Raw genomic sequence first — 27044 nt, 5'->3', positions numbered from 1 at the left:
GCTCGTTGGTGATTGCATTCAGGTCCACCAGGCTATGCCTGACGTGGATAGGGTACAGCGCTGCAATGGAGTCGAGGAACGCCTTTTGTGGGCCGGTGCTGCCGTCGAAGACATAGATGTTCTCAAAGCCAAAGACATCGCCGTGGTAGGCAAGGAAGCGCGAGAGGAGGTTCATGTCATCTTTTGTCATGACCATGAGGGCGACGGGTTTCCTTGATTTGGGGGTTGACGGTGGGAGGACTGCCCATAGAGATGGTTCAGCTACGCTGCTTTGCTCACAGGTCCCATCGCTCCTGACAATCTTCAAGGACCCGACAGTTCCATTTGCATGGGGACTAAAATATCCTTTCTCGGACTGAGACAGCATCTTGGGCATTGCGACTCCTATACCCTGAAGGTCCTGGATCCAGGCGATTGCCAGGTCCACGTCCAGGGGGTCGTGCAAAAAATCCATTTCGTACATAGCTATCGCCATTTCCTCTATCATCCCTTCCAGGGAATGGGAGACAGGGCGCCATTCAAGTAGCCACGAGACGAGAGCGCCCGCCCGTTCGTAAAGATCGTTTTCGGCGTCGAAGTCAGCCACGTAGCTATGGGAGTTGCGGCACTGCGGTAGATTGCACAGGGTAGGGTGTGTAGGACACATAAGTTAGAGCATGGGGAGGTTCGAATTTTTATCAAGCCTCGTGTTTTTGCAGCTTTTTTTTTGGGAGGGGGGGATGACTTTTTGTCAGGGGGTTGGGACATCCTCTCCTCCCTGGATTTGTCCTCCGTCCATCTCTCACCTGTGTCACAAACGGTGAAGCAAACGCCAAGCGTTGCCCTGCTTCCCACATGATCCTTGACGTCACGTACGAGCGCCATATATCCGACACTCTCCCATTCACGGTGATGGGAAGGAGCATACCCCAGAAGCCGGCCTTGCCGAAGACCGTCGCCTGGGCGTTGAATGGGGTCATGACTCCCGGAGGAATGACCTCCAATCTGGCACTCCCACCCGAGTGGAAACGCAAGGGGAGGTGACTCGTCAGACGGTATAGGGCGTCAACATCAGGGTCGTGGTCGGCCAGGCTCTGGACGATGGTGATTACTCCTCCTTCGAGGGTCTCTTCCTCCACGCCAAGACTGACGTTCCAGGTGCTTGCATCAGTGATGAGATCCACAGGAAAACCACGCGGCCACACGAAAGCAGGGCTCCCATCCTTCACGCGCACGCTTCCAAAGTTCGGGTAGGGATTATATACATGCGACTGTCCCGAACGGACAACATCCTTCGACAGGGCAAGCTCGCCCAATTTGCAATCAGGTATGAAAGGCTTGCCTCTGCTATCAACTTTGAGAATGTTGTCGTCGTCTGTGTCGTAGATCACTTCGGCGCCGTGGTGCATGGCGTAGAGAAAGCCAATGTTTTTACGACCAAAGTGGTTCCATTTTAGGAGAGGGATGATGTGATACGGCAATGCTTCTGTATTAGGTACAAAGCAAGAATGGCCATCACGGCAAGCAGTGAATGAAAAGGGAGATGACTCTGTATTCTAATATTATCGTGCTGGTCTCGCTTCCTCACCTTGCTCCTCCGGACCCAAGAATATAAGGTTGTCGCTTTGGATATCATAAGTGGAAGGGGACTGTGAAGTAATGCAAGGGTTAGTTGTTGTAACATTAATATTGAGGTTTATCATATCATAAATTCTAGTTAGTATTATTAATCGATGACAACCAAGGAGTAAGGTCATAGCTGAATCAGTGTCTTTATCCCCTCTCACCTGTTGATCTCCGACAACCACCACACACCAATCCTTCATTTCTACAAGTTGCTTCACAAGTGCAGTAGGTCCAAAAATGGTCGTCACTACGGCCCATTTATTGCATGTAAGCTGCTCTGCACTGCGAGGATATGGCTTATGTGAAACGCCTGAGGTTGAAATATTGCTGCTGAAAGGACGAGAACCATGGTAGGTCCTTCTCTTGGCAGCCACAAAGACTTGTCCCCCGTGTGCTCCCTTTATCTCCGCCTTCGCCCTCGTCGCGAGTACTTTGTTGTTGAGAGGCGGCCTCGTGCCGGTAAACAGGACCTTGCCTAAAAGAGGTGCATGTTTCAGACTCATAATATGGAAAAGCACCAGAGCAACAAAGGGCACATAAAGCGCAATCAACAGGCGGTTCCTTCCCCAAAGATTTCTCATGCTGTTCGCTGGCCTTACAGCGCCTTCGGGCTGACTTTTGTCGAATAGGAGGCACAGGAAGCGCCCTTACGCAGAAAAAGGAGGCAGAACCTCCATTTCCCCTAGCTTTTATGGTCCTTCGAGTACGAAGTGCCTTGAATGTGGGAGAATAGGAGAGTAGCAGACGCACTTGTTAGAAGAGTGAAAGCGGTAACAATGATTATAAAACTCGAGTTCCAATTTCTATGGACCAAATAATCCTCACTTCGCTCTCATGGCGCTTGTCCCTAGGTCTGCCGTTCTAGGTGGCCTTTGTCATCGTCGCAACGGCTGACTGGGCCATTAGAAAGGGGGTGATATTGATAGCTCAAATTGACCGTATATTAGCCTCGCTGAAGAACGCAGCAAACTTCCTGGAACCCAGGCCTCCGTTCTATCAATATGATCGTCATAGCCATGGAAAATGAGCTCAACAGCGCAAAGGCTGTGATCATGACCGGACGATCATGGGTGAGGTAAATGAGCTCCACGTCGCAAAGAGTCATCTACTCTGGCTATGCTTAATTAGTCGCCCCACTTATCCGGGTCGCCTAATGTTGACATACTCCATCTTCTGTTCAGAGGAGGCATGGTTTGGCATGTAATCTCACAATAGAGCAGAGAACATTACACATACTAGAGGATGACTGGGGGTTTTGTTCTTCAGGCGAAGTGGAAAGATCACGTGACTCCTGTCATTTTTCTTCTCGCGTCCAGACAGTCAGACAGTGTCTACGCTGGCCTCTCCCCCCCACACCACGTTAGTTTAGCTGATAATCTCACGTTACGGAGCCACATGTCTGCGCGCGTCCCGAAAACATCAGCACAAACAGTGATTTTGTGCCGTTCACCCCCGCCTGGGGCAGGCACGTATTAGCGAATATGTGTCAGCGGCATGGGCAAATCCACCGTTGCCTTCGTTCCATCCTTGGTCCGGATGCGCAGCGTCACATTTGTGGCAGTGCTGCTGCTGCTGAATGCAGTCTGTCACTTTTACTGTATGGCATTGCACCTGTCGCGTGGAGGGGGAGATAATGAGGTACAAATCAAACCCAGCATCGGACACGTCAGGTACAGCTCCGGGTCAGGCGTACAGGCTGGTGAACGTCCAGGAACTTCGAATGACACGGTGTTCGTGTCCTGGCTGCTGTGCATATTCTTGTGTAGAACACAAGGGTGCAAAAAAACAAATAGAGGAATAGCGCGGTATTTCATTCCTTTTTTTGTAAAAAAAATTAAGATATATGCTAATTTCTTAATTTTGGATGCACTAATGTATAATACGCGCGCACGAATGATTAAAGTAGCAGGGAGCGCCCAAAACACAACCGCGCGATGGCGTTGGAGTTGTCCGCCAGGGCCAGCACGGCCTCGAGCGCCCACCCGCGCACCCCGTACATCTCCACTAGCACGCCCAGTCCTATTATCAGCACAGGTTTGGTCAGGTCCGCCCGTCTCTCTCACCTGCTACGCTTGCAACAACACCAAATAGACGTCCTCAGTGCCGGGCAGATCCTTGGGTTGCCCAAGCCCCTGGAAGAAGCCTGTTGTGCTGGCTTGATAGCCGAGACCGTAGAAAAACTGAAGGACCGCCTGGCGGCGCGTTTCGGGCATACGTCCAATTTCGAAAACGATGTACGGGATCAGGGCCTTGGTGAAAAAAGTCTCGCCGCCCTTGAGGACCTCGGGTTCGAAGCCCTCCACGTCCATCTTCATGGCCCCAAATACAATGTCAGGCGGTAGCTGCGTCCCGTCCTTGCAAGGTAGCAGGACGTCGTCTAAGCGTAAGACCTCCATTTGCCCACGGTATATGAGCTGGCCATCGGGATGTTGCGGTATTGAACCATTGCAGTTCACAATACCATTACCACGATTGTAGTTGGGCGCCGAGAACTGCTTGCAGAGAGTCGGCTCGGATCCCAATCCATTTGTGAACAGGGTCACGCGCTCCTGCTTCGGGTCATTGAAGCAGAGGTTCGTGCGGATGATGGCCTCATTCTGTGGCAGGGGCTCAAAGGACACCACGGAGAACCCCGCAGCCTGCGCGTACACGGTGTGGGCGCCCACGTTGCCGCCAATGTCGAGAAGGTGGACCTGTTCGTGGGGCAGTCCCCGATCTTCGGCTACCTTGCTCAAGACCATCACCAGTGCCGTAGAGAGATGGTGCTCCCAGTGTCCGTTGCTGCGAATGGCGCCGCTGACGATATCATTACCGTCGTACACAATGAAATCCATGTGCGTCTGGTCGGGCGCCAGGAGTTTTGTTTTGACAAGGTCCTGTTCGGGCACCTCGCCTGTGAAGCGCCGAATGCAGTAGTCGCGCTGCATCCGCTTTTGCGTGAGGGCGCTGATGGTCCACTCCGGGCACGCTTCGGATTCGCCACCGCTGTTGGTGTTTGTGGCGGCCAGGGTATACGGGTGCAGTGTTTCTTGTGCCATGTGCCCACCAATAATGCTGCCCAGGATCGCCCCGCTCAGCGCACCGAGGAAAAGCATGCATGGTGACCGTGCTACCTGGACCGCCCTGGCAAGTGCGAACTTTCTATATGCTGCATGGGCGGGCATATCGCTGTGGGTTTGTAACAATAAATAAAAGCATACGCCATGAGACACCTTTCAGGCCTGAACACCGTGAGTTTAAGATTTGCTCCAAGTAGTTGATTTTTAGACCATTCCGCAGGTGTAGATCGATTGGCACCTCTGTTGCAGTAGCAATTAAGAAACAGGGTTTACCTATAACGCCCACTGCCCGACGGGAAGTCTCTCTGGCCTGACATGACGGATTAATTTTGATCCGTCTCACAGGGTAGAAAATTTGGTATGGGCCTTCGCCGAGTCGCTGACGGACAGTATATAATATATATAATATATAATAATATATTAATATAATAATAATAATAATATAATTCAACTGCCAGATATTTCTCACTCCTTTTTGAAACTAAATTTCTGGTGACAATTTGGCAAAAAAATGTGTGTATGTGTGTCCGTGCACGAAGGATGTGACTTGAAGGCGTTTCGGGGGGCTTTTCGGCCAGAGGAATTCAGCTCGAACATTAGGGGGGGAAAATCTACTTGTTGAGATTATTGGACCCAAAGGCTCTGACCACAGTCGGCTGTGCCTGTGCATGCATTGCAGCACGCGTGCAGACGTGCAGCATGTCGCACGTGCCCAACCCTGATTAGAAGCCCGTATGAAGGAAAAGGACCACATGATGACGCCGATGATGATGGGGGCGTGTGATGGAAAATGACTCCATGGGGTCTTGGTGGCCTACTACAACACCTCAAGCATCGACGGACACCGAGCACTCGAACGCACCCATCGAATAGGCCGGCAGCATACACACAGGTCAACGTGATGGGAGAAAACCATGAATGGGTGGCTGTTCGTGCGTGACGAAGGGACGAGCCAAGAGGACGACCTTGATCTGGGTCCGTTGCCCAGGATAGAAGGTCATGCAGTCATTTTTGAACGTCCCACAGTGGAAAATGACCACTTTATATAATCCCGAAAATTGGTATGTGCTTTGAAACATCACAGAACTTTTTTGATGTGGAAAGCACGAGACTTTCAATCACAAAGTCATATACGTACAGACATCTCCCTGTCCTAGCAGGCAGCGATTCGAATGCCCAAAACCAGAATTCTGGGTGAATGACCAAGATGCCCTGACTCTAACCCTAACCTTTCATGCCTGGGGCCTCAAGGCAGAGATCGGCACCCGCGATCTGGTGATGTGCACGGGGCACAAGCGGCCCGGGCAGTGCTGGCCCATGGCGGGAACCCACCAAGACAAGAATAGTAGACATGTGCCGGATTGTCAGATGGAAATAGGAAGCGGCATCTTTGCACACATATGCGTGAAAAGCTCTAGCACGTGTGTGTTGTCTCAAAGATACTTGCGAAAATCTAAGCCGCAGGGTGTACAAAGCGCATGTCCACTAAATGCTGCTCGTGTTCGTGCTGTTTTAGGGTTATGGTTACTTTCTCAATAAGGAGCTCTTCCAACAGGTTTCATGTAACTGAGTACTTTGCATAAAAAAACCACTTTGTTTTGGCATGATATGCATTTTGCTACTTTGAAGTTCCTGATCTCGACCACTACTACACGTCATTTATGTCGTCCGCTATTTTTCGGCTAATTTCGCGAGCATCACGGCAGGCGTAGCCGAGATCAACCCTACTTTGGACATCTGGTACAAACATGTGAGCAAGTAGCCCTCGCAAAGGCAGGGTACGTCCCCCCATCTTGTAAGCTCTTTGACAGCCGCTCGGAAGCGAGAAGCGTCCACAACCGAAATTTCCTGTGCGTGGATGCGCGACGGCGAGGGATCCTGCCAATGTTTTAGAACTGGAAGGGGGGATTGGTTGCGCTTTTCGGATGGGAGGGCTTGCAACTTGCTTTCAAAAGTCTCCAGCCAGGTTCGATAGGGGGTAATGCGTTCAACGTCATACCCAGCAGATTGGACCCAATCAATCATGTCGTCCAAAGAGGGCCCCTTCTGTACGTGAGGATTGATCACGTGGAACAGTCGACAGCCGCTTGCTTCAATTTCCTGTCCTGCGTCCACGTCCACCTGCCCGGTCGAGCGATGAAAGCCTTTCCAGACAATCGCCACGATTGCGCCCGCCACGAAATCAACCGGTGATCCATCATAAGCCGGTGCAGGGCCGTGTCCATCCGTGAATGACGCTGGGGCTACTCCTGTATAAATCACTCCTGCTAGCAATCTAGTGAAAACGTCTGCGACATTTATCTGCCCGGGCAATGATGAGTGCGGCAAAATCATGCTGCACCTGTAGGCAACAACAGGCAGGCCAGTCTCCTTGTGCACATTTTGCAAGAGGACTTCTGCTGCCCATTTCGAGGCCCCATAGCCCTCGGCATAAGTCCCCTTTCTGACAAATCTCTGATTCCCCCAGCAGTATCCAAGGTGCCCTTCATGCACTTCTCTTCCTGGGCCGCCCTCTCCCATCGTTACCGCAATCGTTGACACGTAATGCAAGGGTTTGGGATGCGATGGACGTGCGAGGCAGAACTTGATTATGTTCGCAGTTCCCACGACATTCGGGCCGAAGAGAGACCGGTACGACAGGTTATGATTGACCAGAGCCCCTGCGTGAAGGACGAGATCAACGTTTTCTAAGAGGTTTGCATACGTGTCGCCGCTCAGCCCCAAGTGAGGACGACTGACGTCCCCTGCAAGTACCACGATGCGATCTTCGTGTGCCTGTAGTAACGACGCCCCCACAGCTTCCCAGAGCCTACATTTGGCCGCAGCCTCGTCACGCCCCCGTATAAGACAGTAAACTCTCCCCGTTCCGCCCAATTTATAGTCCGTTTGGGCGCAGAGCTTCTGGAGAAGCTCTAGCAAAAGAAAACGACCCAAAAATCCATTGGCGCCCGTCAACAAGACACCTCGTACCCTCCCCTCTCTCTTTTCAAACCCCTTTTCCGCCCCCGCTGCCCAATCTGTGGCAACCTTTGCTTCTGGGGGATGAAGTACAGCTGTCGGTATAAATTTACCGATCGTCAGATCTTGAGCGAATATGACTGCGTCGTCATCACCCAGCCCATGTACGCGTCGATATATTTCCTCCTCCCCGGTCTCCTCCATATCTTCAGCTCCCACCACTTGCCCCCTTTTCAACTTGAGATCCAGATGTTGGATCAAAGAGCTTAGGGTCATCGCCGGATTCAGTAGTTCGGCCACAGGAACACCCACCCCACAAAGCCTCTTCAAATGCTCGGTTACACGCACCGCGCTCAAGGAGTCGCCCCCTAACTGCGCAAAGGTAGCATCCAGGCCCACCTCTTCCCCCAGCCCGAGCGTCATCTCCAAGACAGCCCGCACCATGTCAGTTGTGGATGCTTGCGGGTCTGAGTGCAAGTGTTCCAACCGCTTTTCCTTCCGTTGCTCGACAGCGTCATACATAGCCTCGAGGCGAGGACCAAAAGTCTCTTTGAGCCGCGCACGCGCCAGTTTGTTCGAGTCCGTGACCAGTTTGTTCTCCCGCGTGAATCCGGCCAATTGCACGATAAAATCACGAGGCACTTCGTACGAGGCCATGCCTGCTTCCTTGGCCATCGAGTCCAGGCGCTGACGCAAGAGCGGCTTCAACCGCGCCAGCACCGCTTCTTCTTCTACTTCCCCCTGCCCTGCAAGCTCGTCGCGAGCACTTCCTTTCAGACCGTTCCCGCCGTTCCCGTCTTCCAAACCCGCCTTGGCCGCCGCTACAAGGGCCTCAGACGGGACTACCACGGCCAGCACGTAAGATCGGAGGCTGTTTCCGTACAAGAAAATATTCTTGACATCCGGGTCGCCCGCATAGAGTGCCTCCAAACGGCTGATCGACAAGTACTCCCCTTGAGCCAGCTTCAAAACGTTCTTTCTCCTGTCGATCCAGACCAATTCCTCGGGACCCCGCTGCTCCATGATGTCGCCAGTATGGAAGAAACCCTCGGTGTCGATCAATTCGGCGGTCGCTTTGGGGTGCTTGTAGTACCCAGGAATGCCAGTCGTCGTCATCACTAGAAGCTCCCCCCTTGGGCAAGGCTGGTCTTTCAAGGTATAGCCCAGCTCAGGGACATCGATAAGTTTCCATTTGACGACCGTGGCGACGTTGATCCTGTTTTCGATCGTAATTCCCCCCAACTCGGTAGAGCCGTACCCCTCGACCATGGGCATCTCGCAGGCCTCCTGGATCAAAGCCGACACGGCTGCGGAGGAAGGGGCGGTACCCACGATGGCGAATAGGAGGCGACCTCCGAACACCCGGTCTCGGATGTATTCCCGGGCCGCGCGTTCGACCTCGTCGAGCTTGAGACGCTTGCCTTGCGCCTGCTCCTCCGTGGGCAGGGAGGAGGACGACAGACCCACGGTCTGAAGAAGCTCCATTTTCTTGAGCTGGTACGTCTCGTAGGCCATATTCGCAATGCGTGGCTGTGTCGATTGCATATATTAAGTGAACTGTGAAGGCTGTCAAACACACCTTTTTTTGGTGCTTCCTCTACAAGTAAACGCTCTCCCAGTACCCCTCTCCTCCCTTCTCCCTTTCCCCTGTCCCTCCCTCCCTCCCAGCTCATCTGCACTTACCACCATCATCGTCTTGGTCGGCCGCGCCGTGGCAAAGTCTTCAAAAAGCGTGGACATGTCCGACCGGCGCACGAAGTAGACGCGGCCCCCCTTCGACAGGGCCTGGTAGATGGTCACGCGGCCCACGATGTGGTTGAGGGGCAAGAAGCCCAGGCTGATGACCGGGACCTCCCCCTTCCCCCAGGAGAAGCCCGTGTGCCAGAGGGCCCGCATGAGCTTCTCCGTGTACATGGCGCCCTTCGGCCTCCCCGTGCTCCCGGATGTGTACATCAAACCGAGCAATGGGTTCGACTCGTCGCTCCAACCCTGGCTTCCAGGAACGGCGGGGGGGAGGAATCCGCAGCTGCTGGCGGCCGCTGTTGTTCCATACCGCTCTGTACTATCTACTATTCCTTGGGAGACGTCAGTCAGCAGCTCGCCCAGCGTGAGGACGCGCAATACGGTCGCAGGCAATACAGGACGTAGCGCTTGAACCATGGCTTGCCCGTTGCTTTCTTCCCCATAGTCCATGACCACCACCGCTTCTACCCCTGGACAGGCTCCATCTTTTGCCAATACGTTCATAACCAGGGTGTGCGCCTCCTCGGCGGCACAGAAAACTACCCGGGCCTCTGACTCCTCGAGCATGGACCTGAGATCTTCGTAGGGCACGTTGAGCGGCAGTGGAACAAGCACAGCACCCAAATACAGGGCTAGCACATCGATCAGGACCCAGCCCGGGCTCGCAAAGCCACAGACGGCCACAAAGTCCTTTTTTAGCAGCCAACCTCTCCCTGAGAGCACTGTCGCCATGGCCCTGACGCGCTTCCAGATGTCGCGGTACGTGAGACATTCCGTGTAATCCGCGGTCGGTGCCCCATTCACGCACCACTTGAGCGCCTCTCTTTCCGCATAACCCTCGCAGACTTGTTGTACAAGCTCGATCGTCGTCGCCGTCTTATCTATGCGTGCTTGTACCTGTGGATCAGGCATAGCATCTTGTAATTCGCGGTCGTGGGCAAGAAGAGTGGCAAGGCGATCCATGTTGGGGCCGGGCATTTTCCACCCGTCAGAATTGACTGCAGCTTCAGAAGAAGGTGCATGAGGGTTTGACGTTGTGCCCGACATGAGAACGACAAAGGCGTCTTGCTGTCTGCCCTGTCGCAATAAATTGAGGAAAGGTAACAAGTGACGTTTTGGAAGTTTCGAGATGGAGTGAACAAGAGGATTAGGTTAGAAGCCATATCGACAACTGAAAATCAGTAATATGCTTTCTTTTAAGGAAAAAACCTTTGAATTATCCATACGCGTATCTTAAATACTTCAGGATGCTCGTCATTCGTGAAGACGTCATTTTGCCTTCCTTTCGGAGGGCTATATTGAGGCAAAGAAAAAGACAATGACTCGGCGACTACGGCATTGCTGCAACTTCAGGCGGGGCCACTGCAATATTGTGTGGATGAGCGGCCTCCTGAAGCAGACGATGCTTTTTCCAACCAGGCTGGAGCATGGGCGTGTCGGGGGATGTGGGAGGTCGGCCGGGCTAACCGTGCCGTCGGGTTTTTATTTCCTTTTCGCGCCAACGTCAGGAAGTGAAGGGGAAAGGCGGGAAGAGCTGCTTACAAAAACAAGTGTAGGTATCGACCTGGTCACTCCATGGGCAGTGACCATTTCTTTTGTATTTGCAACGCCCTGTGGTCCTGGCTGTGGTCCATCGTACAGCAGAACGTGACCTTTGTTTCTTTGTTTCGACCTGCCCCGCCCTCGCTCACTCGCCAAGAGACTCGAAGAGGTACATGTTCCCCACCCCATCCCTCCTTTCATGGCGAAATCATAAACACATCTACCATGACAGAGGCGAAAGATTTCGCTGCTGGAGGTATGCAAACGACAACACGCGCCATTCATGGCGAACCTACCTACACTCGAGTCAAGAGGGAGCCAACAAGGCTTCTTAGCCTCTACAACACAGCACCGCAAGCCGAAATAACACTGGAAGAATTTGAGCTGTACGCCTTGGACCGTCTACAAATTTTGCGATCTATTGAAAGCTTACGCCTGCGTGGGATGAAAGGAGACGAATTTCGAATGAAATTGGAGGAGATAATCTCCGCCTGTATGCCTATGACGCTCGGTACGGCTGAGGAGGTTCGGAAGGACCAGATATCTCATTTCATTCTTCGCATTGCCTACTGCAAGACGGAAGATTTGCGCCGATGGTTTTTGAAGCATGAGAGTGAACTTTTTCGATTCCGACTGGAACGTTTGGACAGTAACGAACGAGCCAAGTTCATGGAGCAGAGTGGACTGGCCTACGATGTGGTGTCAAAAGAAGATGTTCTCCGCTTGAAGGCTCAGCTGCAGGCGGTGCCTATTTTCAGCCAACAGCCCGGCTACGGGCAAGGGATTCACACAGTGGAAGTGACGCGGACGCAGTTTTTCCGCATTCCGTTCACGCAGGCCTTGGACCTGGTCGCCCACCGACAAGTCTTCCTGGAAGGGGGCTTTGCCTATGTGCCGGTGGAACGCTTGGTGAGCATCATCGTTGCCCGCTTCCGCAGTTCTCTTTCCCGAGGTCTTTTGGAGGCCTTTGGAGCTATGCCCTACGTGCTGACAGACGGGCGCATCGCCCCTTTGGTCTCCAATATGGCCAAGCAGTACACGGGGAAAGACTTCTCGGGCACCAAAACCGGCGACTCTTTGGATCTGAACGACCTGGACATGCTCGCGGACCGATCCATGCCCATGTGTATGCGCGTCTTGCACAAGAACCTCAGACTAGAGCACAAACTGAAGCACTGGGGTCGGCTGCAGTATGGACTGTTCCTGAAAGGCGCGGGCATCGGAATGGAGGACGCCATCCAGTTTTGGGAGAAAGAGTTCACGAAGATCATGACCACGGATGTTTTCAACAAGCAGTACGCCTACAGCATCCGGCATTACTTTGGAAAGGAGGGGAAAAGAAAGGACTACACGCCATTCAATTGCAGCAAGATCATCTTGGGCCCTGGCCCCGGTCACGGGGAATTCCACGGGTGCCCCTTCCGGCATTACGACGAAGCAAATTTGAATAAGCTTCTAGAACGAGCAGGTGTCGGCGCGATGGACAGGGATGAGATGATCAAACTGTCGAAAGGCCAGCACTATCAACTTGCCTGCATGAAGCACTTCGAGACAACGCACAAGGGAGCAGAAAGTCTGATAAGTATGGATGGGGTGGGAAACCACCCGAACGCCTTCTTTGCCGCAAGCATGGCCTTTTACAAGGAGAAGAATGGCGAAGGGGGAAGAAGAGGAGGTAGTCCGAACCCATCGTCGCAGACGTCTGCCTCGTCAGCAGGGCCAGGGGAAGACGCGGGAGACCCGGCATCCCCTCACGGCGAATCCATGGAGATAGGGACGGGCGAAGGGAGCCCACCGGCGTGAAGACAGCCCGTGCGTTTGATCGAGGGAAACTGATGAAAATGTGAGCGGAGTGAGGCTACGGCTATTCTCGGTCGATGACGAGCGTTCAGGCAGTCAAGGAGACGTTGAAAAATAAGACAACTAGCTGTCCAGACACCCGACCAAAAACACGACACAGTACAGAGTGCACTGCTCAATCGACAAAGCATGTCCAGAATCTCTTTTGTTGTTTCATTCATTGCATTTTGCTCCACATGAATCGTGCACTATTATGCTATTTTTGGGCCGGCGGTACCTCTCTTGCGCCACGCGTTTTCCTTCAAGCTTAACCCCCACAGCAATCCCAGACACCCCATAGACAGCACGACGTGCAAGCATGCATCGAAAATAAATTTTGGTGCGAAAATTGCCCACACCATCAGGTGGCGCCGCTGTAAAAGGACACAAAGCGTGGTCAAGAGACATCTGAAATCACTAATAAGAAGCCTGGTGCCCAGGGAGGGTAAGAGGGACGCGGAGTAGGATGATGATGCGCAGGAGAGGACGTCATGGCCAAGAAGGAGAAGAACGAGAAGCTCCGTGCCAAACGTGTTGAGAAAGAGTAGGCAACCTCCAATCACGAAAGAGAATTCGTCGAAGCCCACGAACGCTGAGCTGTACTGCAAGCGATTGAACTGACTGTGATGGCCTGTGGCGAAGAAGAAAGCCCGGCCCAAGAAACTGACAGCTACCAGGTACGGGAACGAGGGATATGCGAGGGCGAAGGCCGGACAGCAATACTTGCGTAAGGTCCAAAGCATCCCTCCCAGGCAAAGGAGACTCAAAGGAGCCATGGGGCCAAGAACAAGAAGCAGAGGAGGGGAAAGAGATAGGGCGGCCAAGTCCAAGCAAAAGTTTGCGCTGCTGCTCTGACTACCAGCATTGGAACCGCTGGGACCAAGGGTGATGTAAGTCGTTCGACAGACTGTGAGGAAAGCGATGAGCGAGGCGGAGTACAGGAGGCGGGGGAGTCCCAGATGCGTGAGGTCCGCCAGCCAAAGGGGAAGGTCTTGCGCGTCCACTTGTACGATCCAATAGAGGAGGACGAGGAGGTAAGACACAGCCAAGTAGCCGGAGCGCTTTGTGGGAAAGGAGGAAACAAAGGAGGAGGGAGAGGGGGAGGGGGTGCCCCAGGACATGGAAAGGCAGTGATACCCAACAAGTAAGGCTAGAAGAGCAGCGAGGGTGGGCCATATATGGAAGTGTGCCACCACATCTTGGCCATGTCCTTTTGCTTCGAAGGCCACGCGGACAAGGAGTGTCGGGATGAGCCAGGCAGGATAAAGGAAACCGGCTCTATGGCTGTCAGGATATAGGCTGGAGTGTTTACAGCTAGTCTTGTCTGGCCCTCCGCTGCCTGCCTGCGAATTGTCCACCCCGGCATACGCAGCTTGCTTTGTCGTCCGTAGGACCCATAGAAGGGCCGCCGTGCTCCCCCCGAGAAAGAGATGCACACTCTCCTCCCTTTCGATGAAGGAGTTGGAGAACAAAGAGATGCCGTGCAAGCTCACAAGCCCTAAGCTGATTCCCACAGGCACAGACGGACGCCAAGACCACCCTCTCTTCTCTTGGACTTTACTAGCCGCCTTCCAATCCTCCCGCACGGCAAGGCAGATGATACCCCCGAGGAGGAGGCTGACGAGCAGGCAAGGGATCACGGTCGCTGCGTGGTCGTTGCCCCGTTGGAAAAAATACACAGGGAAGGACCAGCTTACCAGCAATGTCACCGCCAGGACCCCAAGGATATAGCGAAGAAAAAGGTTGTCTGGCAACCGCCATTGTTGCAGGCAGTAAGGGTTTGGAGGGAGATCGCTGTCGCCAATATCATGACCGTGCGCCGCAGGCGCCGCTAAGTCAAGACTGCCTCTGCTCTGCATGCCCGGGTGGCTGTCCTTCACACTCTTCGACCGCGACAACGGCATCGCGGGGGGGAGGAAACAAGGTGCCACCACCATCGCCCCCCCGACGAGCGAGAGGGCTAGGAGCAAGATACCCCAAAGCATCAGCCCGACGTCGTATTGGGTCCAGATCCGCCGGCCCAAGGCCAAAGCCTCGGTCAGAAACCTTCGATAGTGGATACAGGCGTCCCGGAGTCCTTCCTCTCTCCCGCTCGCTTCCCCCTCCACGGCCTCCCGGTGGGACCGGACCGCCCGGGCGTGGCATGCCTCCAAGAAGGCCATTTCCGCCTCGGGGAGACTGGCCACTTCGCCGTACTTGCGCAAATACCGGTCCATCTGGAAGGCGTTCGCTTGGAAAGCGTGCGTCAATCCCTCCCAGTGCTCCTCCCACCCCTCTTCGCGTAGACTTGCACCCGACCCTGGCCGCACTTTCCCACCCTGTCTGGCTGCGGCGAAGAACAACTCGGGCATGACGCTCCCGAGGTTAGGGTACGGCACTGGCACTCCCAGGAGCAAGGCCAGGGTGGGGACAAGATCCACCTGGGCGACGCGACGAGGAACGGACCCCCCATTCAACCGCGTTGCGACCAAGCCCCCTCTTTCTTCCTCCTTCCCCGTGCTGTCCCGCCATACATAGACCCCTCTCCCCTTCTTCCCTGCTTCCCCTCCTCCCTCCCTCCCTCCCTCCCTCCCTTCATCCTCTGTCCCCGCCACGAGCTCCTTCCCCGGACTGTACAAGAAAAGCGCAGCCTCAGTCTCTTCCTGGCTGGCCCCGCCATGGTTACCGTCGTCGGTCATTCCATGGTCGCCCATGACCACGATCAAAGTCTCCAGCACCTGCTCCCCCCGCCCCGCGCGCGCCCTCCTCTCCCCCTCCAGGGTCTCGACCAGGCCGCGGAGCGCCCGGTCTAGCTGTGTGAGCTTGCTGGCCATGGCTGGGTGGGAGGGACCGTGGGTATGACCCACATGGTCGGCCCCTAAAAAGTGAGCGATCAGCACGTCCCATGGCTCCTGATCCTCCTGGGATTTCCCACCGCCGGCCATTCCCAGATTTGGCGCTGTTTCAGACGCCGTTTGGTTGGAAGGGGGGCGGAAGGACCGTTGCAACTCAGGCTGGAGGTGGGCGAGAACCTGATGGTGGGGAAGGGAACAGGCAATAGAGGATGCATCAAGTCAGTCGGAGCCCTTGCCAGAGAAACCCCGGAGGGCCTTTCGTCCTTTCCAAACTAATACAGAATCGCTCCTCGTCCGGCTCTTCACGGCTAGCTAACTCTTCCCCTTCCCTACATCCGTGAAGGAACGTACCCCGTTGTCCACTGTGTCCAGATCCCGGGTGTTGAAGGACGGATACGGGAAGGAGCGGTCGAAGGCCCCGGGGAAAAGAAGCTCCCAGGTATCATCTCCCATGAATGTGATGCGCTTTCCTGCCTGCTTTAGCTGATGGACCAAATTGTCTTCGGCAATGGCAGGCGAATGGAAATTTTGTCGAAAATCCAAGAAAGTTGGCAAGGCCCCCGTCGTCAATCCTTTCAACCTTTGCACGGTAGTGGTAGGCGGATCGGCTTCGAAACGATAGAGTAAGGCTCGCGTTGGATCTGTCGCCATGAGCTCTCGAACTACGGGCATCTTGTTCAAGTGATATTTGGCGTCCCGTGTCCCTTCTTGTCGAATCCGGGTGGCGAGGGCTTCCTCATCGTAGGGATTGATGAAGTCGAAGCGAAGGGCGTCAATAACCACAATTACAGCCCTGTCGAAAAGAGGATGAATTGGGGAGGACCAGCAAGGGGACTTGGAGGGTGAAGGAGGGGAGGAATGGTGAAGTGGAGAAGCCACGGGCCAGAGAGAGCTGTCGTGACAGTGACTGTAATGTGGCACTTCTTGGCGCGTGAGGAAAAAGCCAAAGACGAAGACAGCAAGCGCAAAGCATTGAATGATGCCGAGCAGGGTTAAAGCGCTCAACATAGGGAGGGACGTGTCGGGGCGGCCAAAGGGAAAACCCATGATGCTGAATGGGCCCGCCTAAAGCGATATGGGCGATGTGGCCGCGGGGGAAAAGGAGTAAAAGCTAGCTTGTCTTGTTTACCATTAGGTCTGGTCTGTAACTGTGCGTGTAGAAAGAAGGTATCAATGACCTTGAAAAGCCACAGTACGCCGTGTGTACATCAAGAGATCAATCCGGACATGCTTGAATAGTACACTGTTAGGGCCGCTGCACAGAGCGAGGAGTGGTCGCCGGATAGGAGAGGAGGTTGGTCATATGGCTTGTATATTTTCTCACGGCGCAGCGACTCCCACGCACAGACGGACGCATGCCGCAAGCTACCGAAGAGAAAGAAGGGAGTGAGGACGGTGTTGATTCGGCGCTGTTGCGTGGGTGTTTGCAGCGGCAGCTAGATGAGCTGGAAGCACTCGAACTAATTTACCCTCCCACGAGCCCCTCTTTTCCTCCTTCATTTCCAGCCATTTGTATCGAAGAAACCTCCCGTATCGCAGTCCTATCAGCCTTATCTGTGGATATAAAGAAGTCTGTCCAATTTCTTTCCTCCAGAGACTTGCCCTGTCTCGCTTTGACTGTGGGCACCTGCCCCCGTCTAGGCATCTCGTTACCAGCCTCCTACCCGGAGCTTCGAGGTTCCTTGCCAATCATCCGGTGGAAGGAAGGAGGAAACCTGAGCACACTGGCCAAAAATGAAGCTATGCAGCGATTTACATCTGTATCTTTATCGCACGACGGGGGGGAACATCTGTTGCCTCTAATACAAGAGATGCAAAGCTGGCTGGAAGAGCTAGAGAAAGCTGGACAGGAAACACACAAAGCCGCATCTGCGCAATGTGTTGGCGGCGTCGCAAAATTTCTCGTTGTTTGCCGATGCTTGATTTATTTTCACCACATCATCAACAAGCACAAGAGGGAATTTATCATTCGAGAGGCGCTGGCTCATAGTTTAGGAGGGTACTCGAAGTATGGATGGCCAGGAGTAGTGGTGGTGGAGGGAGAAGAGCAGCAGGTAAAAGCCTACGTTCGCTTGTTACAGAGTTTGCGCTGGAAAGAAATCCGCGTCCGTGGCGAAGAGCGGGAGCTTTGTACAGGTGATCAGGGTGTGGATGATATGCGACGGTTACATCGGGGGTTCGAAGAGCTTGATGAGAGGGGTCTCTCTCTACTGGCACTTCGGCTACGAGAGGCCGGTTTGGGATCATTGTTTGCAACACTGATGAAATAAAAGTTTTTGTACCGTAGCTGCACGGTAAAGGCGTCACTTCGAGGACCTGAACCAGGTTACAGGAATTCCTTCAATGCTATTTTCACGTCATTTTTCTGTACAAGTTGTGCCATTCTTCTCTAGAAATACAATTCTCATCTCAGAAGATACAAATAAATGCTATCCATTTTCTCACGTCTTACGCGCAATCGGCGTTTCATGCTCGCACCCACTCTTTGGGACTCTCCCTTATCCCCGCCACGGATCTCCGTCGCTAAATCTTTTCCCCTGAAACCACACGGGTTCCCCCGTCAGCTTATGTAGTCCTCAAGCCGTAGTCCTTCGGCTTTCAGCTTTCGACGCAACAAGGCAATTTTGTTCTGGTACCGCGGCCCCACCTCCTCCCATTCCCAGAGTAGCAAGGAGAGCACAGCCGCCCATCGCTGACTTGGTGCATGCGCCCCCTCGTCCTTTCTCAGGCTGCGCTGCCCCAAAAGCATGCGGCGCTTGAACATCGTGTCCCCCGTCAGCATATCGGGCATGTTCACCATGTAGTGAGAGGGTCCGTCCACCTCGACGACCACGGGCAGGGCGACTCTGCTAGAGTGAGAGGCCTCTTCACCATCCAGGACGCTTTTATTTCGATCGCTGCTGCAATTGCGGCAATTGCCCCTGGGAAACAAGACCAGGTCCAGGCTGAAAGTGCCTTCGCACACTTTTTCCTCCGCCCTGTACGAGACGCCCGCCAGGGTCAAAGTCCCCATTACTTGTTGATGCAAAGCCGACGGCACCGGCGGCTCCCGCAAATGAGCCACGTGCCCCCACGCCCTGATCACCAGGCTGTACAAAGCTTTGGAACCGGGTATATCACGAAGTTCTGCCGGCGCAAAGCTGCAGGAGGAGGTATAGAGCAAAACCTGGAGGATTTGGCAGAGGCTCCGTGTCAGGAGGGCAGGGGACAGACGAGGAACAGGAGGAGACGGACGACTTCTTTGGCTCAAGGTGGGGCCGGACAGCGCCAACGAGGGGCCTGGAACATGACTACTCTGCGACTCGGCGTCGATTCCATCAATCTCCTCGTTCGAGTCAATCTGTTTCCCGACCGCGGACCTGGCAAGCTCCAAACGCGAGAGTTGGGCTCTGAGTTCTGGTAGCAAGCGCACGGCAATGGCATCTTCCAACAGAGCGGGAGACAAGGCTGAGGCCGATGTGCCGTCAGTTTCCTCCCACCGGGCTCCCGAGGCTCCGTTTCGGATGGGCATACTACTGCTGCTACAGGCACTCGACTCCATCACCGCCAAGGACCACAAAATCAGACAGAGGCTGGACAGATCCAATGTGGCTATGCGACGTCGCACCTCAACTTCAAAAGCGGCCAGGAAGCCTTGTCCGGGATGGTACCTCAAGCGGGCGAAGGCATTGATTACCGATGCCAAGGCCTGTCCCTCGCTTTGCGGGAGGCGATCCAAGAGAGACACGGCCAAGTTGTCCAACAGGTGGTCATCTGCCCGCATTTGCATCCGGGCGAAGGCATTCACGACCATGGCCACGTCTTGAGGACCCAGATTCAGAGAGAAGGTCCCTTCTCCTTCCAGCGCCTCCACGAGTTTCTGGGTCATGGTGGGCACGAAGGCGAGCTCCCCCGTCCTCCTTCCCGTTCTGAACGAGGGAATGTTGGCTAAGCCTCGAAGACTCATGCTGATATCCCTTGGTGCGAAACTCCCATCCAGAAGCCGGCAGTCCAACACATGCAATAAACGTGCCTGCAGCCGGCGGGACGGGAGGTAGGCCAAATGTCCAAAGCTACCCACCAGCAAGGCAAGCCCTTGGGAGGAAAGAGAGCCAGAGCCTTCCTCCTCCGCGCGCCCGCCGTCTTCTTCCACTGCAAACAAAGCGTGCCCACGGCTTGGCCTGCCGCCGCTGCTGCTCCTGCTTTGGCTTCCCTCGTTGGCCTTGGCTGCCACGACGCCCTCTTGCTCCGACGTGGACAAAATCAACTCCATCTGTCCGCACAGCCCATCGACCACCTCGTCTCCGGGCCTGCCCAATCGCACCATGCTGTTCAAGACGAGGCAGACCTCCTGGGGGCCCAAGTGGCCTCGGTCGGACAAGACCTGCTCGTACAGCGCGCGAATGACGGGGGAACAAGTCCCGTGCTGCAACCTCTGGCCTACCCTCTCCTCCTCCTCGGCAGGGTCATCGCCAGATCCCCCTTTACTCGGGGAAAGCCGTGCCAGGGCATGCAAGGTCAAGGCTGCCTCCATCCCGTTAAAGGAGGTAAGAGAGGCCTCCACACACTCCTCAACTTCCCTAAGAAAATTTGTTGAGGGGGACAAGTCGATGCGAGCCAAAGCTCGGAGGAGCAGGGAGAGATTGTTGGGTCGGAGGAGGCCGAGGCGGCCCCCAAGTGCCTCGACAAGGATTGGAACGATGGGTTCTCGCTCGCCCTCGGCGCATGTATCGAGTCTGCTACTGCTCGAAATATCCTCACGGTTTCTGTCCTGATTCTCTCCGTGCGAGAACTGGCTCCGCATCTCCCCTCTTTCCCCTGCTCCCGACAACCCGCCTTGCGCCATGGCCAAGGCTGGGAGCTGCCCTATGGAATGCAGCAAGATGCACAGCTCCTCCACCTTCAGAGCCCCAACAGCCTCCTGGACGCACGATAGGAGCCGGAGCCTGAACCGCAGGGGGGGCAGGTACTGCAGCAATGCAAAAGCGTTCACGGTGCAGACCAAGGTGTGCGGGTTGAACCGAGAAAGGGCCGCCTCCATCCTCCGGGTCGCCTCCGCCAAAAAGGCGTCGCCGGGCGAGTAGTGGATCTTTCCCATGGCCTGTAGGGTATTGCTCCAGTCCTGCGGCCGGTACGTGGGCATGGTCGCCAGAGCTCTCTCTCTCATACCGCTCATATGCGCCGCGGGGGGGCGCCAAGAAAGCCTCGCGTAGCTGTTCCACATGAGGGCAAGGTCCTGGGGCTTGCACGCCGGCAAGACACCTTGGACACGCTGGGAGACCTGGTGGAGGAACTCCGGCCCCGGGTGGAAGCCCAGGTTGGTGAAGCCGTTCAGCAGGAGTGCGAGGTCCTGAGGGAGGAAGGGCACCGAGGCAAGCTTGCGAGCCACGGTGTCGCGATACCGGGCGAGGAAGGCCTTGTCCTCCGGCCCCTGCCCGAAGCCTGGGTCTGACCGGCCCTCGCCCGTCGGCTCAGTGCTGCTGATGCCGTAGGAAAGTTTGGGTAGGGCCGTGAGGATAAGGGCGAGACCCTGGGGGGTGAAGTCGTCGAGTCGACTGCTGACGGCCTCCACCAAGGCCGCTTCAAAGTCTCCCTGGCCGACCTCCCCTCTACCTGTCTCCAACCCCGCCTTCTCCTGGGTCTTCCTTTGTTGCCCACCTCTATGCCTCGAGGAGAGAGAGGCTGGGGGATGGGGAAGCTTGCTCAGCGCATTCACGGCGAGGGCAAGGTCTTGGGCTGACAATCGGCCCATACTTCGTGTCAGGCGTGACCTCAGGACTTGGTACAGAGAGCCCACGAACGCCTCCATCCTCTTCGATGCCTGCCTCTCTAGCTGCCGGCTCTGACTCCTTGCGACCCTTTCTTGATGTGTCTTGCTGCGCTCGGCAAAGTCTTCGTTACCGGGGCTCTTTGCGCTTTCCCCTCCCCCCCGCATGTGCAGTAGCCGAGGCAGCGTTCGAAGAACTCCGGCCAACTCCCTGGGCTCAAGGTCAGGAATCAGATCCCGTGTGCGCCGGATTAAGCGTTCGAAGCGCTTGTCCTGAGATAAATAGAGTAGATGCATGGAAGAAAGAAGATTTGTGGCACGTAATGACGAGGAGAAGGGCTGCGGCCCCCGGGTGGTCAGGCACTTCCAGGCCAGCGCACAGTCTGCGGCATTTAAAGTGTTGTCATGTGCGTCAACAATCGTAAGGATGGCATTCAGGTCTCCGGGGTCACAAGATAACAACATTTGGCTCCGTTGTCCTGCACTGCCTGAGCGAGTCCTAGAAGAAAAATGCCAACGAGATTTCAAGGTATCTTCACCATGGTGGGGAGGACGTGAAGTCGCAGGTTTTTTAGAAGCAGTCCACTGCCACGATGAATTTTCACCACGATCCGCCTTGGATTTGATTTTACTATTATCGCCATCCTCTTCACTGGTGCCTCGTGATTTGACGTTCAGTGACGAGGATGAAAACTGTCTTGCGAAGGGAAGTGGCCGTCGTAACTGTCTCTGTGGCAGTGCAAATTTGTATGCCTGATTCCGCGCCGGCAGGACGGAAAGAGAGAAGAAAAGAATACATGTTGCAATGCGTGGCCATGATCGATGCGGAGTGTCTTTCCTTGCGCCACGTGGTGTGCACGGGGCATGCAGAGCGAGTGTAGTCATGGGGATGTATGCGCAAGGTGGGGAGGTCGGAGTCCTGTGGTTTTAGCTAAAGCGGCGTGTACGGCATCGTGTGGACCTCATCCCTACGCTTCTTAGGAGTTAACCTGAGAACTTTCAACATCCTGTGTTGAAAGGGGTGTGTATTGGAAGGCATGTGTATGTCAATTGTGGTCATTTGTCTCCAATGAATCGATTCCCAGGTCTGGAAGAAGCGCCTGCTTCCTACAACCCTCCTCAATCCTTATGACCTTTTTGGCGTTCATTTCACGGTCCTTCTGTCCCCTAATACATGTATATAACTGGAAACACCAACGCTCATGCACACACACCTGCATGGATGCACACAGAATCCAGCGACCAGTCCATTAGTACACGGAGTACACTTGAACCTACGCACGCTACCACACCCTTACGTTCCGTCCCATGGCCTCACTAGCCACCTCTGCGATTCGGGCGTCCCTTATCAATCATGGGAAAAAGATAATTGGCGTGGGGAAAAACTATGCCATGCACATCAAGGAAATGGGTGGACAAGCACCCAAAGCCCCGGTTCTTTTCCTAAAGCCAACCACAAGCTATGTCTTCGAAGGCAGCCCTATCAGACTCAATCCCAAGGTCGGGACCGTCCATCATGAAGTAGAGATGGCCGTGGTTATAGACAAGATAGCAAGGAAAATTTCACCCGAGATGGCTCTTCAGTTTGTGGGAGGCTACGCTTTGGCCATTGACTTGACTGCGCGTGACGTCCAAGAGGAGGCCAAAAAACAAGGCTTGCCATGGACTGTCGCAAAAGGACAAGATTCCTTTTGCCCCATTTCTAACATGATCGCGAAAGCGGACGTTCCCGACCCTGATAATGTTGGTCTATGGCTGAAAGTGAACGGGGAGCCAAGACAGCGGTCCAACACGAAGCACATGATCCATCCGACAGCGTTTCTGGTCAGCTACATTTCTCACCTCTTTACGCTTGAACCGGGGGACGTTATCCTGACAGGAACACCGGAGGGTGTAGGACCCATCAATGTGGGGGATACAGTGACAGCAGGGATCGAGGGATTGATGCAAATGAAGTTTGATGTCGAAGCAGATACTTAGGGGAGGAGCGAGCGAGGGGTAACCCTTGCGGAGGGAGAATGGAGGCCGCCCGAGGGCCTCCTGTATAGAACACTTGGTACATTACTCAAGACATATAAAGTGCCAGTCAAAGAAAACCTGTAGCACCCATAGGCATGCCGCAGGGTCGATGCTTGTGGGCATGTGGAAACTGAGGGAAGGGGCAAGAAAAAGAGGGAGTGGCTGGCGAGTTCCTATGGTGGATGCCCACGCTGCTCAATACCGCTTAGTAACGCTCTGTGATGTCTGTCGCTCTATACATACTCCTTTCACACGGCCCGCTCTAGGGCCACATACACGGGGCGCACGGGCTTGTCACTGGTGCCCAGCTGTCCTCTGTGCGTCTCTATCATTTCCGTCACTCTTCTTACATTGCCACCCTGATATACTCTTCGCATGATCATCACCATCTCCATCACTGCAAACCGAGCCCCCAAGCAGGGGTGTCCGGCCCCCGCCCCATTGCAACGCCGAAAGATCCGCGCGCTTCTTTTCCCGCTCCATCAAGTGACGCTCAATGTCGAAACGGTCCGGGTTTGTATGCAGGGCAGGAGATGTGTGGATGTAGCGCGCCGAGAAGGCAAGAAAGTCGCCGACAGGGACCTGGTGACCGGTTGAGAGGAGGATCCCGGAAGGAGCGACCACCTTTCGGAAAAATAGACCAGGGGTGTGCAGGCGGATTACCTCCTCGATGATGGCTCTGGCTACCTTACAGCCGTCCACTTCCGCCAGAAAAGAGGTGACTGTCTCGTCATTGCGTTCCAAAAGCTTCTCCTCCGGGTAGGATTCCTCTCGCCCCCTGCTTTGTGGGGGCCGCGGATGATGCTCGCGCTGCTCTCGTTCCTTTTGTTGCTGTAGTCGACCGCATTCCGCGAGGAAACGTTCGCGGACCTCCGGATTCCCTGCCAGCTCCCAGAGCGACCATGCCAAGACGGCGTAGGTGTTGGTGAAAGCCGCCAGGACGAAGGCGAATACGTCGCCTGCCACTTCCTCCACGTCCAACGGAACATTCGACTGCCGGACAAGCAGATCTAAGACACATTCGGGCGCTTCCTGTTGCTCTTGGGCTCCCTGAGCTTTCATTGTTCCATCGTTTGTATATCCTCCGCCCCTCGCGTCGCTCTCTTTCTCCTCATAGTGCTCGAGTACCTCTCGTGTTATTTCTCGCAGGGTCGCCCAGGCCTCCTCTTTTTTTTGGGGGCCGAGCAACAGGCTTGTCATTGTATCCACCAGACCTTTCTCGGGGTCAATGGTGTCAAACGCCGCGTAATACTGCTCGCACAGCCCGTCTCGCAGAACCCGAGGACCCAAGAGGACGCGAAGATTGAGGCGCATGACGACGTGGCGGCATGTCTCGAAGAGGTCGATCAGGTTTGAGGAGGCATTTTCAGGCGTACTTGGAGTAGAGAGAGACTGTACAGGCCTTTTCAAGGTATCGTGGGAATATGCAGGTAACCTGAAAAGCAACGGCACTTGAATTTCCACTTCAGCGGCGAGGAGGCGGCAAAACCATTCCATGTTCCCTTCCCGAAACAAAGGAAGGAAAAAGTGATGGCGAGGAACGAATGTGAAAGCTTTAGGGAGCAATCCCTCCATCAGCTCTTCGAAACCTTTCAAGAAGGAGAGCTCCGATTCCTTGCCATTTAGCACTAATTTTATGTCCTCGGTGGCGTAGACCACACTCCACCATTTCCCAGCCACCAAAAATCGAAAAGGCCCGTCGTTGGGATGCTCTGTGCGCTTTTTGTCCAAGAAAGCATTGATGTCCTTAAAAAAAGTCAATGCAACGCCTACGTAGGGCAAAAACCCTCGATGTGACGGTGGCAGCGGACCAGCGCTTGCCGTCTGCCGGCTTCGTGATGGTGCCCGTTTCTGGTGCATGTACATAATCACGATGGGTGTCACGATCGCCATGACCATGGCCAAGACCACAGGATCAATGTGTCCACTTTCACTCATGGAGGCCGCGACCGATGGATGTGGTTTGGTTTCAGTCGGACGAGCTTTCTTGATGTCGCTTATTTGTACGTGCCACAAACGGATTCGTCTTCCTGTTGATTAGGCCCCGTATATCACGCCAAAATCTGTACCAAATTTCTGGTTATCGCCTCCAATCGATTCCTCGACAAAATCAAGCGAACATTTGCCAACCTGTGAAACTTCTGTTGATGAGACGCATTTTCCCTCCGTCGACCTTATTTAGTCCCACCCCAGTCCCTCTCGCCAACAGGAAGCCTCGCTTTAATCCGCTCGCGATCCAGACCGCACGATTCCATTTCTGACACTTACCCACTCTTTTGCGCCACAAAACTTACTTTCAACAGTCCCGCGGGCATAATTTATGAAGATGGCCTCGTCAGCGTCCATGTTGTTGCGTAGCGCTGGCATGGGAGCCTTTGCCAAAGCATCATCATTAACTCCATTCCTGCTCAAAGGTAACCGCCTCCTTTATCGACTACAAACCCGAGGCATCTATGCCGACGCGATGGGGAAAACATACGAACGGCAAGGCTTAGTTATGTAAGTATGCAGAATAATGAAGGGAGGGAAATGAATGCTGGAATAATAAATTGTGGAGTGACAAAAGAGACAGTGAAAACTGCTTGTCGAGCGAAGCTTTTTCTCCGAGAGGATGTCTCCCGTCCTTACGTTGTAGTGTCCAATCACTTGATGATCTAGCATAGAAGCTTAGGATATAACCAGAGGCTTATGATTGTCTGCCCTAAACTCCAAGTTATGGGCCGCACTGATTGATAGAATTGCGTACTTTCTCGGCGTCGCCTCCCCTTTCATGCCACTCTGACGCCAGGACAAGAATTGTCTGCACGATTGGCCCCGCATCGGAGTCCCTAGAGACCATGCAAAGTTTAGCCGACGAGGGAATGAAAATTGGACGCTTGAATTTCTCGCATGCCGTGAAGTATGATGAAATGTCGGAAAAGCTCAGGACTTTCAGGTCACTGAAGGTAAGTGGATGTTGCGCGTTGTAAGGTTCCGATTGTCCCATTCGAAACCGTCTGGAGCCTGCATAGAAGAGAAAATGCATCATCTCCGGTGACAGTTTTTAACGGGACGATCGAGAAGCTTCTCGCTCCCAATTCCACAAGCGAAAAAACATCCTCCCACCTCTTCCTCGGCTGTCTTGTCTCCCCTCCATGCTACCCTCTTCTAGGGCGCTCACCGTCGCGTCGGCATCGACTTCAACTTGCGCGGTGCCATGCTGGATACGAAAGGTCCCGAGATTCGGACTGGTTCTTTCGTGGGTGGCGTGAAACACGTGGAGATCCCTTCCGGCGCTCAAGTCATCCTTACCACCGACCCTGCCTGGGCGGACAAGGGCACTCCCGAGAAGATCTTCGTGGACTACCGCGCGCTCGGTCGTACCTGCGTGAAGGGAGGGAATATCCTCTTGGACGACGGGATCATCAAGCTGGAGGTGGTCGAGCCGTTGCACCGGAGCTATACCACGGAGGACCCGGAGAGACCCGTCACAGAGACGCTGTGCGTGGTCAAGAACCGGAACCCGGTCAGTTTGGGGGCGCGAAAGGGGACCAACATTCCAGGGGCCATCCTTGAATTGCCCGCCTTGACGGGGAGGGACAAGGCGGATCTGGAATGGGGGGTGGACAACGACGTGGACTTCGTGGCCGCCTCCTTTGTTCGGAAAGCAGCGGACGTTCGAAGCGTCGTTGTGCACTTGGAGCGGCTCATGGCAAAACG

The 27044-nt window shown here is 54.5% G+C and overlaps 2 protein-coding genes across 2 annotated transcripts; both read left to right on the top strand.

Annotated features, from left to right (window-relative positions):
• Nucleotides 1-17412: 17412 nt before the first annotated feature.
• NGA_2058200 (conserved protein with yshh some fused to polo) lies at nucleotides 17413-17686 on the top strand (the record flags this gene model as incomplete). Its single annotated transcript, XM_005856297.1, has 1 exon — nucleotides 17413-17686. A coding segment is annotated over one exon (274 nt), but the record flags the coding sequence as incomplete, so codon positions are not given.
• Nucleotides 17687-22554: 4868 nt separating this feature from the next.
• Nucleotides 22555-23513, top strand: NGA_2073700 (fumarylacetoacetate hydrolase domain-containing protein 1). The gene has a single exon (XM_005856298.1). It carries the CDS (start codon nucleotides 22635-22637, stop codon nucleotides 23304-23306), a length of 672 nt encoding a protein of 223 aa, XP_005856360.1. The 5' UTR covers nucleotides 22555-22634; the 3' UTR covers nucleotides 23307-23513.
• Nucleotides 23514-27044: the final 3531 nt, after the last annotated feature.

This window comes from Nannochloropsis gaditana, assembly GCF_000240725.1.
Source record: "Nannochloropsis gaditana CCMP526 unplaced genomic scaffold scaffold009, whole genome shotgun sequence".
Classification (NCBI taxonomy): domain Eukaryota; class Eustigmatophyceae; order Eustigmatales; family Monodopsidaceae; genus Microchloropsis; species Microchloropsis gaditana.
The sequence above is the reverse complement of the archived record's forward strand: the minus strand, read 5'-3'. Positions and strand labels throughout refer to the sequence as shown.